Source organism: Terrapene carolina, unplaced genomic scaffold (genome assembly GCF_002925995.2).
Source record: "Terrapene carolina triunguis isolate 2854851 unplaced genomic scaffold, T_m_triunguis-2.0 Scaffold238, whole genome shotgun sequence".
Classification (NCBI taxonomy): Eukaryota; Metazoa; Chordata; order Testudines; family Emydidae; genus Terrapene; species Terrapene triunguis.
The window spans coordinates 2,172,715-2,188,199 of NW_020664589.1; the positions used below are offsets into that span (position 1 = coordinate 2,172,715).

General features: G+C 45.5%; 1 protein-coding gene across 9 annotated transcripts in view; it reads right to left on the reverse strand.

The window, feature by feature from the left end:
- Nucleotides 1-15,485, reverse strand: part of TNC (tenascin C) — a 96,893-nt gene that overhangs the window by 53,515 nt on the left and 27,893 nt on the right. For all 9 annotated transcript variants that reach the window (XM_026657315.1, XM_026657314.2, XM_026657313.2 and 6 more), the window contains exons 2-4: nucleotides 6,705-7,297; nucleotides 3,243-4,742; nucleotides 1,152-1,415 (exon numbers count right to left, since the gene is read on the reverse strand). In XM_026657315.1, coding sequence (XP_026513100.1) covers nucleotides 1,152-1,415; nucleotides 3,243-4,742; nucleotides 6,705-7,167 — 2,227 coding nt within the window. In that variant the 5' untranslated portion in view covers nucleotides 7,168-7,297. The remainder of the gene's footprint in view (nucleotides 1-1,151; nucleotides 1,416-3,242; nucleotides 4,743-6,704; nucleotides 7,298-15,485) is intronic.

A 15,485-nucleotide genomic window follows, 5' to 3' on the forward strand; every position in this document is an offset into this window, starting at 1 on the left:
TCTATCCACCATCCTGACTCCTCCCTCCCACCTCTCCAGCCCCTGTAGATAAAGCTTTAGCAAGACTAAAAATGCCGTCAAGAATCTTCCTTCCCTTTTGCAAAGAAGGGGGATTCATAGTCCAACTTCCCTACATTTTTTCTTTTTTAGGACTTTTTAAATCATCTTTGATTTCCAGACCCACCCCCCAAAAAAATCTGCCACACCCACACATATGTTGATGCCTTTTAAGAGACATGCATAGCTATGTACTTGCCAATTTAGCAGTTCTGTGGTACACTGCAGCAATATATGTTAAAGCAGAGGATCAGACTTTAGCCTCTTCTACTTACAGGTGGTAGTTCCCTTCCTTAGAACCTTTCCAAGCACAGTAATTAGCACATTCATGCAGTAAATCATCAAATATATTATATATACCCACAATGCTGCTGCTTTCTCAAGTGGGCCAACTGGAAATATATTAGCATATTTCGGTGGCAAGATTGAAGCATGAGGATAAGGAAGAGTGAATGCACTTATTTAATCTGGCTTTGATGGTGCACATTACTCTTAAAAATAAAGAATAATATTCTACAGCAACAGCTTTTAATAGTGTTATTATAGAGCTAGAGGGCCATTGGTGTAGAATAGTACGGTATGGCATGCCTTTCAAAAGGCTGAACCTTGCAGTAGTGAAAAGCATTGAGATATCATAAAGAAAGGTGAGATAGATGTGCAACGGAAGTGATTTGTACTGGGAAGCATTGAAAATCCAATTACAATAGTATTGAGCCAAATACTTTTACTTGGATGCATGAAAACAATTTTACAGGCAGAGTCCCAAAGCCTTAAACTGTAGCCTGTCATGACAGAAGACAGAGTTTTGGTTTACAGGAACCCAATGATATTCAATGGAAGGCCTTGTGCAGAGCAGAAAAGCTCCAGTACTGTCAGAGCAGGAAAGCTCCAGTACTGTAATTCTATCGTTTTGAAGGCATACCATTGCAAGCAGAGATTGGAAAAGAAAACTGAGGAGACTCTGGCTTGGTCCAGACTTTAAGAGGAATACAACAGAAAAAGAATAATAATAAAAAAGAAAAGAGACACGTAAATGTATATTAGGGTGAAGAGAGGTGGTCAAATATAGAGATTTGTGTTTATTTTAAACTCACAGGTTGCCACCCTGGCACTGATTGGAATACTCTTCTTGTTCTTTAGGATGGCAAACACACGGATAAAGTATTCCACACCAGGCTCCAGTTCACGGATGGTAGCAGATGTCTCGTTTCCAGGCACCCTGAACTGCAGTTCTAGGCCACCAACACTGGTAGGAACATAGGTGATGAGATACTCATTGACTAGATTCTCATTCTTCCATTCCAGATTGACAGTCTTATCTGTCACGTCTGTCACTGTCAAATCGCTTGGAGGGGACACTGCCAGGGGGAAAAAAAAAATCAATGGAGACATTAAAACAGTGGGCCAATTTCTGCTCTTACACCTCTATGCAACCACTCTTCATAGTACTACACGCCCTCCTCTAATGGCTGATGCACAGAGGTTTATATGGCCACCAGAGCTGCTTGTTACGGGACTTAGTGATTTATCTCAAGTGCTAATGGCCCATGAGTTTACTGCTGAAGATCCTGAGTTCAAATCCTACTGTCAGCTTGGGAGAGGCCAGCTATCTGGAATTACTCCAACAATTTCAGTGGAATTATTCCAGATTTTCATGGGTGGGAGATCAAACTGTGACTCAGGATTCTTCTGCTGGGAGGCAGCTGGAGGAGATAAAGAATTGGAAATGTCACCATAGGGACAGCAAAAGAAACACAGCAGGGTTTCGTAGCCCAAGAGTTACAACTCCTATAGGAGTGACCGCACGTTGTCTTAAGGGCCATGGCTTGTGCCAAATGACAAAACTGACTCAGTGCTGACTCAGCTTTGCTGACCAGCAAGTCAGAGGGGATGGGAGCCAAGACTGCCCATTCCACAGCTGATTTACTCCCAAGGAGCAGTCAACCAGCTGAGCTCCTTGGTCTCTCGTTGCATGGTGCCACAGCGTGGCATGCACTCTGTTCTGTACTCCTGAAACAGTTGCTATGCTGCAGATGCAACCTCCCACTTTCCCAGTTCAGCATGAACAAGAGGCGTCATACATAGAAAATGCATCTTTAATCTGCAACCTGGCCATCAGAAATATACAGAACTCAGGCTGTCAACCTGTGAAGTCTTTAGCCTACACTCCGGTATTCCTGGAGGGCCGAAAGTCTTATTTTCAAGTCAAAGCTCACTCTACACTTTAAAAATCTACTTCCCTTGGCAAATCCAGCTGACCCCCTAGTTCTAGGACTCTTTAGCTTCCCCATGGCTGACCAGATGTATTTTAGATACAACCAGTACAGAAGAATACAACAGAAGAAGTGTCATGGGAAAGTAAAAGTGCAGGAGGCATGGGGAAATGAATAGAGACTGGGAGTGGCTAGGTCATTACACATATTGAATCTATTTCCCCATGTTAAGTATCCTCACACCTTCTTGTCAACTGTCTAAAACGGGCCATCTTGATTATCACGACAAAAGTTTTTTTTCTCCTGCTGATAATACCTCATCTTAATTAATTAGCCTTTTACAGTTGGTAGGGCTACTTCCACCTTTTCATGTTCTCTGTATGTATGTATATTTCTTACTATATGTTCCATTCTATGCACCTGATGAAGTGGGCTGTAGCCCACGAAAGCTTATGCTCAAATAAATTTGTTAGTCTCTAAGGTGCCACAAGTACTCCTGTTCTTTTTGCATATCCACTGAAGTCCATGGGGATTGTACAGATTTATACGAGGTGAGAAACATAGCTATAGTGTCAAGTATCAGAGGGGTAGCCATGTTAGTCTGCAAGTCTGAAGAAGTGAGGTTCTTACCCACGAAAGCTTATGCTCCCAATACTTCTGTTAGTCTTAAAGGTGCCACAGGACCCTCTATAGCTATAGTGTTAGCCTCACCAGCCTCTCGGCCATCGAGTGGTAACTATTAGACCCAAGAACAGTAGAGATGACAAGAATTCTGGTCTCACTCACCTTGGCCAAACGCTGCCTTAACCCCACTGACTTCACTGGGGTCATTCCTGGTTTACACCATCGTAAACAAGATCCAAATCAGACCCCGGCTTTATAAGAAAAACCCTTAACATCTCCATTCGCTGATGGATAAACAGAGGGTAATTTAAGGGTGGTTGGCTGGCTGAGACCGACACTAAAACCTACCATTGGAGCAGTCATCCCCTTCGTATCCATCATCACAAATGCATTGCCCATCAACACAGCGGCCCATGTCATTGCAGTTGTTGGGGCAGGATCGCTTACTGCAGTCCACTCCTCCAAAGCCCTCTTCGCACAGGCACTGTCCGTTGATGCAGCGACCCTGGTTGTTGCAGTCACTGGGGCACCGCTGTTGGCTACAGTCCATCTCTGTGAACCCATTGTCACACTCGCACAGCCCGTTGACGCAGAGCCCCCGGTTGTTGCAGTCATTGGGGCACCTCAGCTCAGCACAGTCCTCCCCCATGTACCCCTCGTCGCACACGCACTGCCCATTGATGCAGCGCCCGCGCTCATTACAGTTGTTGGGACACCTCAGCTCTCCGCAGTCCTCGCCCACAAAGCCCTCTTCACACACACACTGCCCGTTGACGCAGCGCCCCCGGTTGTTACAATCATTGAGGCACCTCAGCTCCCCGCAGTCCTCGCCGATGAAGCCCTCGTTGCACACGCACTGCCTGTTGACGCAACGCCCGCGGTTGTGACAGTCATTGGGACACTTCAGCTGGCTGCAATCCTCGCCTGTGAAGCCCTCATCACACTCGCACCGCCCGTTGACGCAGCGGCCCCGGTTGCTACAGTCGCCGGGACACCGCAACTCACTGCAGTCTTCGCCCATGAAGCCCTCCTGGCACACACACTGCCCGTTGACGCAGCGGCCCCGCTTGTTACAATCTTTGGGGCACTTCACTTGGCCACAGGCGGCACCAGCAAAGCCCTCGTTGCACACGCACTTCCCGTTGACGCAGCGCCCCCGCTTGTTGCAGTCCTTGGGGCACCGCCGCTCGCTACAGTCGTCGCCCACAAAGCCCTCATTACAGATGCACAGCCCATCATTGCAGCGGCCGTTGTTGTTGCAGTTGTTGGGGCAGGTCAGCTCCCCGCAGTCTTCCCCGGTGAAGCCCTCGTCACAGTAGCAGGTCCCGTTGACACAGCGGCCACGGTCGTAGCAGTCATTGGGGCAGATAAGCTCGCCACAGTCTTCACCCGTGTAGCCTTCGTTGCACACACACTCTTTCTCCACGCAGCGCCCACGGTTATTGCAGTTGTTCAGGCAGAGCGGCTCACTGCAGTCCTCGCCAGCGAAGCCTTCGTCGCACACACACCGCCCGTTCACACACTTTCCATGCTCACTGCATGCCACCGGGCAAAGCTCTTCACTGCAGTCCTCACCGGTGTACTCCTCAAAGCACAAACACACACCATTGATGCATTTGCCTTGGTCACTGCAGTCATTGGGGCAGGTGAGCTGGCTGCAGTCCTCCCCAGTGAAGCCCTCATCACAGATACATTTGCCATTGACACAGCGGCCTTTGTTGTTGCAATTGTTCAGGCATTCTGGTTCTGAGCAGTTGGGTCCTTTCCAGCCAGGTTCACAAATGCAACCACAGTGCTCACTGCTGTAGTTCCCTCGTCCGCTGCAATATGGTGTGGTGTCCACTTGACCTGTATCAATGAATCAGAAAACTCATTATACCTAATGAGTTGTAGTGTGTGTCACAGAAGTTAGACACACAAGATTGCTACTAAGAGCACTCTGGTACCACTTATATGGGACGAGTCACAGCTACAAAATGTTATAAGCTTGTATAAAATGGCAGGGGTCATCATCCACTGAACCCAGGGACAACTGTTACCTCTTCTCTTAAAAAAATGTTAATGGTGGCAGTAGTGGGATGGTGCCAATGTGGATAGTGAGCTTGGATTCGTGGCCTGCTCACACAAATATCACATAGTGATTAAGGGTTGGGTGAATCTCAAAAAATTTGGCTTGGATAAATATCCAAAAGTTTTTTGTAAGATTACACACTTCAGGTTTGGGTTGTGCCACGTATACTCTGAAAATGGCTTCTCACACTTCATTCCGCTGCTCTGACAGCCCCGACCAAACCCAAGAAGAGCAGAAGTATGTTTAAATTTAAAAAAAAAAGAGATAATGGTAAGACATTTTTTAAAAAGACTAAACTTTCTATAATAACCAGTGATTACAGGAGCTTCAGTTTTGGGCCCCCAACTGAAGACACCTGAATGGGGCTTGATTTTCAGCGTGGCTGCTCGGCATTTTCTGAAGATCAGGTCTCTTCAAGGCATCTTAAAGAGCCAAAATACATCCCCGTTTCCCTTGTAAATTTGATTTCACTGACAACTCTTTAATTCACACTAACAACAGGGAAGAGCTGCTGCCAATGACCGCATTTTGTAGATTAGCAGGTATGTCCCTTTCATTGGTTTTATCTGCCCTTCCCGAAGACCCTGACACAATGTCTGATGGAATTTTCCTGACAGTCCCATTAGAGATCTTATCATTATATACCATATGCTGACCCCAAAGTAGGACACCATATAAGATGCTGTGTATAAATAAAAATCTTTAGATGGGCTGTAGGTCAAGGTTCTACTTTAACGTTCTGTGTTTGCTCTTCTGTGTGACCCATCCTCTCAACATCAATAAAATAAAAACTTTCTTGCATCCATTTGTTCCCCTTGACCCTGGCCTATAGTCTATTGTGAGCTGTATTTTCATTGGCCTTTACTAGAGAACAGTTGGAAGCAAGAATGAAGAGAGCTTCCATTTTCATTGCTACATCGACAGCCTGTACTGGGACTAGGAGCCAGGAATTCCTGAGTTTCAATCTCGGCTCCGGCAATGTATTATTTATTATTAGTCATGTTTATTACAGTCATACCTAATGGTCAGCCAAAAATGGGGACCCATTGTGCTAGGTGCTGTACAAACACACTGGCTATGCTGCCTTGTCAATATATAGTCTTGGTGCCTCATTTACCCCATCTGTAACATGGGGATAAGGTGGAGTGGGGAGGCAGAGAAGAGGAATTTGAGTCTGGGCAGCACTTTGAAGTTGCAAGGCATGACCCGTTGATGGATTTCCGGCCAGGCCAGTGGATAATACTTTCCGTCATTGCAAAATGATAATCATAATAATATAGGTCCTGATTCTCAGCTGCTGTAATAAAGCATAGCTGTGTTGAAAGCCCAGATCACAAAGGTACTTTGGCACCTAAGCCCCAGTTTTGGCTGCGCTGTGATCCACAAAACTCCCACCGAACCTTAATCCAGACACCTACGTTTTCAGGATAAGAGGTCCCAAGGTGCCCATGTTTCAGCCTCTGGCCTCACATGCTGCCGCCTCCCTCTAGGCACGTGGCTGCCGATCTGCAGTCTAAGCCCCAAAGGGATTCATGAACCGGGGGATTCATGAACAACAGTTGTCTGGCTATGGCCTGTGGATAATCCAACTCTTGCAAATGTAGCTTAACATTTCACAAGCTGATCAAAAATATTTCCAATTTGGGATTCATTTCCCCCTGTTTTTCAACAAGCTCTAATATGTATTTGCAGCCAGGACCCAGACTCTACTATGCAGCAGCTTCGCCCGTCCGTCTTACCTTCTGCTGTTAGGCTGCTGGGGCAGCAGCCAGCACTGCTGGAGCACTGCTCTCGTAGAGAGGATACCAGCCCCTCCAGCTCCTCCAGTCTGCTCAGCAGATCCTTGATGTCAGGAGCAGCCGCACAGCCACAAGCCCGGCGGGGGATGTTGATGCGATGTGTGAAGACAATCTGGTTCCCCTCATTCACCGTGTGCTCCTGGTAGGTCTTGCTCGGCTCAACCTGGGACTTCAGGTCCGTGTCCTCATTAGCTGAGTCCAAGTCCACCGAGCAGAGGGAGCCCATGGGTACGTTAATGTTGTAGACGTGGTTAAAGACCACAGACTGGTTATCCTCTGGCAAGGTCACGTTTAACCCGGTCTCCCGCTTCTGCCGGATAATTCTCTTGATGAGCCCACCGTTGACATGGTGGTGTAGCAAAGCTATGATGGCGCAGGTCAAAACCTGCATGGGAAGCCCCATGGTGATATTCAGCTCCTTTGGGACACTGTTGGTTCCTCAATGCCGTTTTGCTTTCACAGTCCGGAGAAGAATTCGGAGAGCCAGCTCAAACGAAATTGGATTTCTCTTCCCTTCCTGATGTACTTTCCCCCTATAACAACAATGAAAGTTGCATAGAATGAGTTACCACCGTACCTCCCGATTAAAGCTCCACAATTCTGAAAGCACAGTGGCCTCAAAGAGTTCAGGAACACCACTGCTGACATCAAGACCCAGGCAGCTTCAAGTCACTGAGCTTGCATTTAAACAACAACCCAATCCATCCCCTTCCATCCAAGACCCCGGTGCATTTGCAAATGAGTCCCCGTTTTACAAGTGAACATGCCGAGACACAGAGAGTTGAAGTGATTCACAGGGCCAAGAATGGAACCCAAAACTGCTGAGTCCCATATTGGACAAAAATTCTACCCGCCGGTGCACACGTGTAAATTCCATTGCTGACAATGGGCATGTGCACCTGAGGTAAGAGAATCTGGCCCCCTGAAAGGAGTATTGTGAGGAGTAAGTTTGGGGGCTATTACTGAAGGATACTCGGTTTTTATAAGGGTCAGAAGCAGAATGAGTCAAAACACAAAAATCAAGATGATTTCCTTTAAAAACAAATGGAAATGCTACATTTTGATGTCATTCTAGTAAGAAACTAACCTTCCCTCCCTCCTCTCACCCAGCAACCAAGTGGTCCAAGCCTAACAAGCATCAGGCCATTTGGGACCTAAAGCACGTGTCATCCAGCATGTCACAACCACTAAGCCAATTTCAACAGTTTCCTTTTATTTACAACTGACTTGGGGGGTAGAAAGGGGATCAATGTCAAGACTTATTGTGTTTCTTATATAGAAAACACCCCCCCGCAAAGGAATTTGCTTACGGCAGTGAAGTAAATGTGTACTCAGAAGAAGAGTCAAGCGTTTGGACTTTGATCTCTTCTTCACAGCCACACTGATTTACATCTGCTAAGGATCCAGCCCATCGTATCGACTGGGAGAAATAGATATTAGTTCAAGTGTAGCAGGTATATTGCACTGTGTTGAGCTACATCAATCTTTCTGAAGGGTAGGACACCAGACAGGTGTGCTGGGGAATAAGGATGGTAACAGGGAGAAGAAAAGAAAGAAAGAAAACAAAACCGCTTTGATACACCTGAGCCCTTCAAGAGAAAGACAAAGCTTCACATTGACACAGGTGTGAACAGGTCTTTTCAGCAACAGGTGACTCCTTTCACCAGGCACCATTTCCCAATGTCTGATCTTTCATCAGTTATCCATAAAGTACCTACTTTTAGCCACAGCAACCTGGCTGGGCCAGAACAGCCCTTCTTGCATGTCATTTTTTTTTAATTTGGAAAAAAAATGTTGAGGTGGATTTCAAGTGGGCTGAACTGGAGAGCAGTTAAAAAAAAACCTGCCCTCTTCCCCCCCAATCTTCTTCCATTCAGAATTAGCCCTTCTTCTCTCAGGCCAACATACTCAAGGAGGCTTCTAGGCAGGCTATGCAATCACTCCCTAATAAATACCTTAATTTTTGCGTTGCTTTCTACTCCCAGAAAAAGTCTTGTTAAATGGATAGATCAGTTGTTGGCTTGTGACTGGATGTGGCCTCTCTTTCTTTGTGTTGGTAATTGCTCAAACGTCAATAAAGACTCTGATACCCAAGGTTCTGATGGCAATAGATATCAGCTGGGTAACCAGCTTTTATGGCCCTTTGCCTCCCATAGTGTAGAGATCAATTTTGTTTCCCCATGCAATTCCACCCGCTTTTATAACAGGAGGACAAGAATACCCCAGCCTCCTTTATCCAGGTCCATTTTCTGCATAGAGAAAGCAGAGCTCCCACAGAGTGAGCGTTATATCTTTTTTATTAGGAAATAAATCAGAACCAGACAAGGTGCAGCCGCATCTCGCTCTCTGTCTAGTAAACCACTCAGCTTTGAATCATTCTCCAGCACTTTCCCTGTTTGTTCAAAAGTGTTTGAACCCAGCTTCTGTGCCGGAAAAAGTCACCAGGTTAATAATAATAGAGGTGGTCCTGAGCCAGACGCTCCCAATGGTTGGTGAAGTTCAGATCCAGATCTGCATCTCAATTTGTGACCTAAGCCCATCTGTAAATGGGGCTCTGAGTCATGGAAGTATCCCTACTCAGGATAGTACTTAAAAACAAGCTTACTTCATACCTGTGCTTGAATTCCAGTGAAGTCAGGATTTAAGTAGGTGCTTAAGCCCTTTCCTGACTTACACGGCAGTTCCCACTTGAGGATCTCAAAGTGCCTTACAAATGATGAAGCTGAGTTCCCAGGCACGCTATGTATTTTACCTCGAGACCTTGATTGTCTCACAAGTTACCTGTAGGTGTTTGGAGTTTCTTGGGAGATGTCAATGTCAGACATTAGCCATGTCTTGCCCAGTGTATAAGCAAAATTATTGTCCAAATTGACAACAAGATACTGACGGACAAAAACCTAGCTACATTTAGGAACTGGCTGGTGAAAGGATCAACAACAGAGTGAAGGCTGGGATATAGAAAGGGGTCTTAGGCATGTTGATCTACAACCTTTCCTGATGTCTTCTGACTAACCTTCAGTTTGCTAGAATGAAGATGACATTATAGGGATATAATATTGACCGTGCGTATTGCTCATTAGTTTGGAACACGCATGGGGGCAAGTAGATGGACATAAGTAACTCGGTTATTAAGCTTCCTGTGATTAGAGCTAAAATCGAGCCTTTAGTATAACTACTCCCACAAGGCCTCAAACTAATATAACAGGCCCCTAATCACAGCAAATAACCCAGTTCCTTATGTTCCTCTATTTGCTCCCATGCATGTTCCAAACTAGTAAACAATACTCACCGGGCAATATTATACCCCTATAATGTCATCCTAATTCTAGTGAGTTGAAGGTTAGTCAGAAGACATCTGAAAAGTTAGGCATCCAGCTCCTAACAGATTGCAAAAGGTTTGAGCACCTAACTCCCTTAGGCCTCTTGCAAAATCCCAGCCTAAAGGAATATGGATTCAGTCCAACGCCCATTGACCTCAATGGGAGTTGAATATGGCTCTGTGACAGTATTAATTGTGTCTTAGGAATGTGGCTGAAAACTGTAAAACCTATTTCCTTAGTGGGCCACTGTCACTCCACCACTGAAGAGTCGCAAGATCATATGTAGATTTATTGGAGGTGTGTCAGACCCAATCAGTTAAGCCTCCCAGCCGGAGGATGACACTGGAAGACTTCATCCCTACTGACATTCTTCGGGGGTGGTCTGGAAGAAGCACTCCACTCTGCCTGAGTCGTAGTGGTTGTGCTTTGAAGCAGAGTGCAGGATTCCAGTGTATCTTGGCCGATTCAGATCAGGTGTTTCTTGTCTGATCTGACAAGGATCTGGCTTGGGGAGCCCAGTTCCCCACTTGGATCTGAGATCTTTCCTAATCTACCAGGCAACTTCCATACACTACTTCATCAATTATCTATTTTTTTGGCTGGAACAACAAAGGCAACACTCCTCCCTGCAACTCCCACCCTTCAAGCATGTTTACCCAACAGTTCTAGCCATTAGTGACCACCCACGAGCAGACATTTAAAAAGGGAAAGCTGTAAGCCATGGCAACCTGCAGCATTTGGTCTTTGTTTGCCCCGCTCAATCCCTCCTATGATATTTCTTGTTGCTATGCAAGTCAGCATCCAAAAGTTACAGACATGTAATCCAATGTAGATATCTCCTAAATATTCTCTCTATAGACCTCAAGGGTTGAGATGTTTTAATGTACGGCAAGTTATAAAGCTTGCAAGAGTTTGCAAGAGAGAGTCCAGATGCAACAGCCCTTATTCACCAAGTGCTCAATCCTGCCCTAATGCCGACAAAAAAACCTCAACAATGATTAGGGACAAAGAGTCCTGTGGCACCTTATAGACTAACAGACGTATTGGAGCATAAGCTTTCGTGGGTGAATACCCACTTCGTCAGACGTATTCACCCACGAAAGCTCATGCTCCAATACGTCTGTTAGTCTATAAGGTGCCACAGGACTCTCTGTTGCTTTTTACAGATCCAGACTAACACGGTTACCCCGCTGATACTTGACAATGATTAGGTAGCTGGTGGGTTGACCCCATTGTTTCTTTATGCTCCCTCATCTGTCTTTCTGTCTCCACTTGCTGTCTCCGCTTGGGTAGGTCTACCCGAGTTGCAGTTACACCTTGTGACTGCAGTGTAGCCGTACCCTGAATCTTATGAGTACAGGTTGGCAATCAAGCCCTTGATCTAGCAGAACCACCTGTTAGAAATATTCTAAGGCTTGGTCTACACTAACACCCCAATTCGATCTAAGGTACGCAACTTCAGCTACGTGAATAACGTAGCTGAAGTCGACATACCTTAGTTCGAATTTACCGCGGTTCAGACGCGGTCCACACACGGCAGGCAGGCTCCCCCGTCGACTCCGCGGTACTCCTCTCGCTGAGGTGGAGTACCGCAGTCGACGGCGAGCACTTCCTGGTTCGAATTATCGCGTCCACACCAGACGCGATAAATCGAACCCGGAAGTTCGATTGCCAGCCTTCGAACTACCGCGGTAGTGTAGACAAGCCCTAAGTGTATTATTTTTGTCACTCGTTACTTTAGCTATAGACACAGTACATCTGGGGGGGGGGGGGCAGAAAACAACCACCACCAGGAATGCAGTTTGCATTTTTACATGTTTTTATTAAAGATAATAATTAGGCTTCTTAGCTAAAATGTAATGAAATATGACAAACATTTTGTTTCTGATTGGGAAAATAATCCCATCTAGATTGCAGGGTTATTTTTCTTTTCCCTTTCTTTCCATTCTTCACTAGTCCGTGTACTTTGCTGCAGACTTCATTCAGCTAACATATAGTATAATCATGAAAAATAGCCACCACAATACAAAATGCATTCTAGGCATAATTCTCTTTTGTGGTCTACACTGTGGGATAGACTAATGCCTACTAATGTCTACAGTTGTTCTGCATACAGAAATCCCATTGACGTAACTGAGGATTTCTTCAGGGAACAAATGTGACGTGTAAGGACCAGGATTTGAGCCTAAAGCAATTGCTTGGGGCGGGGGAAAGGGAAGAAAAATATATGGCATAGGAAATACAAGGCAGAATATTATCTAACCAGACCATCTTCTCAGAGACGTGCTCTTTAGCGTTAGGTATGAATAAACCTGAGCCAGTAATTCAGCCTCTGGTTAGGATGGATATACCTGTTTAGAGATCTTGGAATAGCTTGACAAACAGGCATTGGCTTATAGCGCCCAGCCTGAGTCAAAGACTAATGTCACATAAACACACACTGGGACTGATTCTCCTCTGACACTATGTTACTCTATTGACTTCAGTGCTCAATCCAGCCCATTGCTCGCAAAGCTGACAACACTGCTTCACTGATCAAAGCCATTCTCTTTACTTCATACTGAGTCAGATTTTCCTGGCCTGGGGTCAAATTTCCAAAACCACCTAAGTGACTTAGAGACTAATTCTCATTGACTTAAATTCCTAAGCCGAAGGAGCTTTGGAAAATGTTACTCCTAATGTCCATGACCGGCAACTAAGCCACCAGGATTGAGGATGCGGGAGGAGTTAAAACACAATCCTCTATTTCAGACGCTCTCTGCTGGTAGGCTGAAGATATTGCCTAAAGATTTAACAATAGAGTTGCCGTGGCAGTAGCATTGTACAGAAGATGGTAGAGAGTCACTGCAGACCGTTTTGTTTTTCAAGGAAGCCCTAAGATTAAGTGCGACAGTAACCGGACCCAGAAGTTACAACAGCCTAAGCTATAGTCTCAACATCACACTGTTAGAGCCTTGGACATATGCTTAAGGAATTAAGTGAGTTGCAGCCAGGCATTCAGAATACAGAGCAGAGGCCATGACCAGAGTCCTCGTTTTTAACTTAGGCAGAGGGAACACTAAAGCAACTATTAACATGCTACTGGACCAGCTGAGGCAATGAAGCACTGTAGAGGCAGCAGAGTTAGCCTCTGGTGGAGGATGAAGAAGCCTGCATCAGTTTCAAACTAACCCTTTTGGCTGACTCAGAATTACTATTGATAGGGTTCAGAAGGAAATAAGTATACTTCCCATGAAAGAATGGCTTGTTGACATTTGATGATTATGAGAAAAGAAATGGGGGAAATTCCTAAAGAAACACTCCATAAAATATTGACCGCCATCAATGAATAATAAATAATAATAATAATATATGATGGAAGGGAGATGGACTCTCCATAATACCAAGAAAAATCGCACTTTTCTTTTACATAGCAGCACCTTACCTCTGAGGATCTCAAAACATCGTATTTTTGGGTTGTTGAAAACTGATTTTTTTTTCACTTTTTTAACATATAAAACCTACTTTTTTTAAGTGAAAATGGAAAACCGTATTTACAGTGATTGCAGAACCCAGGAGTCCTGACTCCCAGTGGCTGCTAAGGAAACACAATCTATTAATATTTTCCAAAAAAGAAATTTGTTGGAAACTACCAGGTGTGAAGAGAAATGTATGGTCTCATAGCTTGTAATTCTAGCGTATCTTTCAGTTCATTTTGTAAATTCAGAAGGAGCAGCAGGACCATCAGATGAAGTCTGGACACATGGCGATATAAGTATGCAAACAACAACATTGTGTGGTTTTAATCAAGGCAGATTGCGGTGGTGAGGCAAATCTCTCTGCGGCACCTGAACTGAAGAAGGCAAAACCTGAGAGGATTTCTTCAGACACCTGCCACATGTCACAATATGGAAATTAAATTCACAGATGTGCACACGCACATTTAGACCCATGCAGACACTTTCACCATCCCAAGAGGATGGGAACAAATAGTGTCAACGTATTTTATATTTTGCACGTTTTGTTAAAATCTAGAGTGAAAATATTGGGCTAGATCCTCAGATGGCCTACAGCTGGTTACACATATTCTCTGGCACCCACTGGCATAGGAAGCATAAAATGGTGCACTTTGTACTCGGCTAACCACTGACTCCATAGCAGCCCTCTGAGGGTTATCAGGACTCAGGGCTTCTCAAACGTGCACCAGGGGCTAATTTGGCCCCCAGTTACCCCAAGGATTGGGGTGCACAGAAATGGGTAGCTGCCCCTGTTTTGTGGTGTCCTTGTCTCTCTGTCTCTTTCCACCAAACAGGCACAGAAGACTCATACTAGGAATTGCCCTGCTCTGAGATATTTTCCCTTTGGGGACTTGAGGAAATGGTAACGCTCAGGCACTTTCTAATGTGGTGCAAGTGGCCTCATTCCCAAGGATTAGCAACTGAAAAGTGGCTGCCAGGGTGGATTTTCAGAAGCAAGAGCTTCAAAAGCATCAACCCATCTAAAGGAAATCGGCTAATACCATCGCTGTGCCAGGGCCCTTGAACTTGCATCATCTTCTCGAGCACAGCTAGGCCAGGGAGTAGAGGATTTTGAAACGTTTTAAAGAAAGTAAGATCCTGTGGGGATTGAGGCTTTTGAAGCAGCCGGGCAACAAGTGAACAGTTCTGAGCTAATCACGTCTCCTCGCTGCGGCTGTACATTCGAGCCTAGAAAAATGCTGTCTCTTTCCATCTGAGATGCCAGATGGGCAAAGCACCCAGTGGGAAACTCTCCGTGCAAAACAGACTAAATGAAATCACTCCAGGGATCTTAAATGACCATTTGTAACAACAGCCCTTGACTGTCTCTATGCTGCTGCCTCCCAAGAGCACGAGGGGACCATCAATGCAAAATCATTGCATCTTTTCCTTTGGCTGACATCTGACTTGTTCTGAAGGGGAAGAGTTTTAAAAAGGATGACTCAAGCCACTTCAGAAAGTCTTAGGGTATGTCTTCACTACTGGCCGGATCGGCGGGCAGCGATCGATCCAGCGGGGATCGATTTATCGTGTCTAGTCTAGATGCGATAAATCGATCCCCGAGCGCTCTCCCGTCGACTCCTGTACTCCAGCTCGGCGAGAGGCGCAGGCAGAGTCGACTCACCATAGTGAAGACACCACGGTAAGTCGATCTAAGTATGTCAACTTCAGCTACGTTATTCACGTAGCTGAAGTTGCGTAACTTAGATCGATCTCCCCCCCGCAGTGTAGACCAGGCCTTAGTGAGTTATGGACCATAAGGATGTAGTGAAACTGTGTGCAGTCATGTTTTCCACATAGCTCAGCCCCCAGCAGCTCCCAACGTTCTCACTGGGAATCTCTGGGTGCTGAGTTCTTTTCAACTTTCCCTTACGATACTTGTTGACTATCGGTCTTGTGCCAGT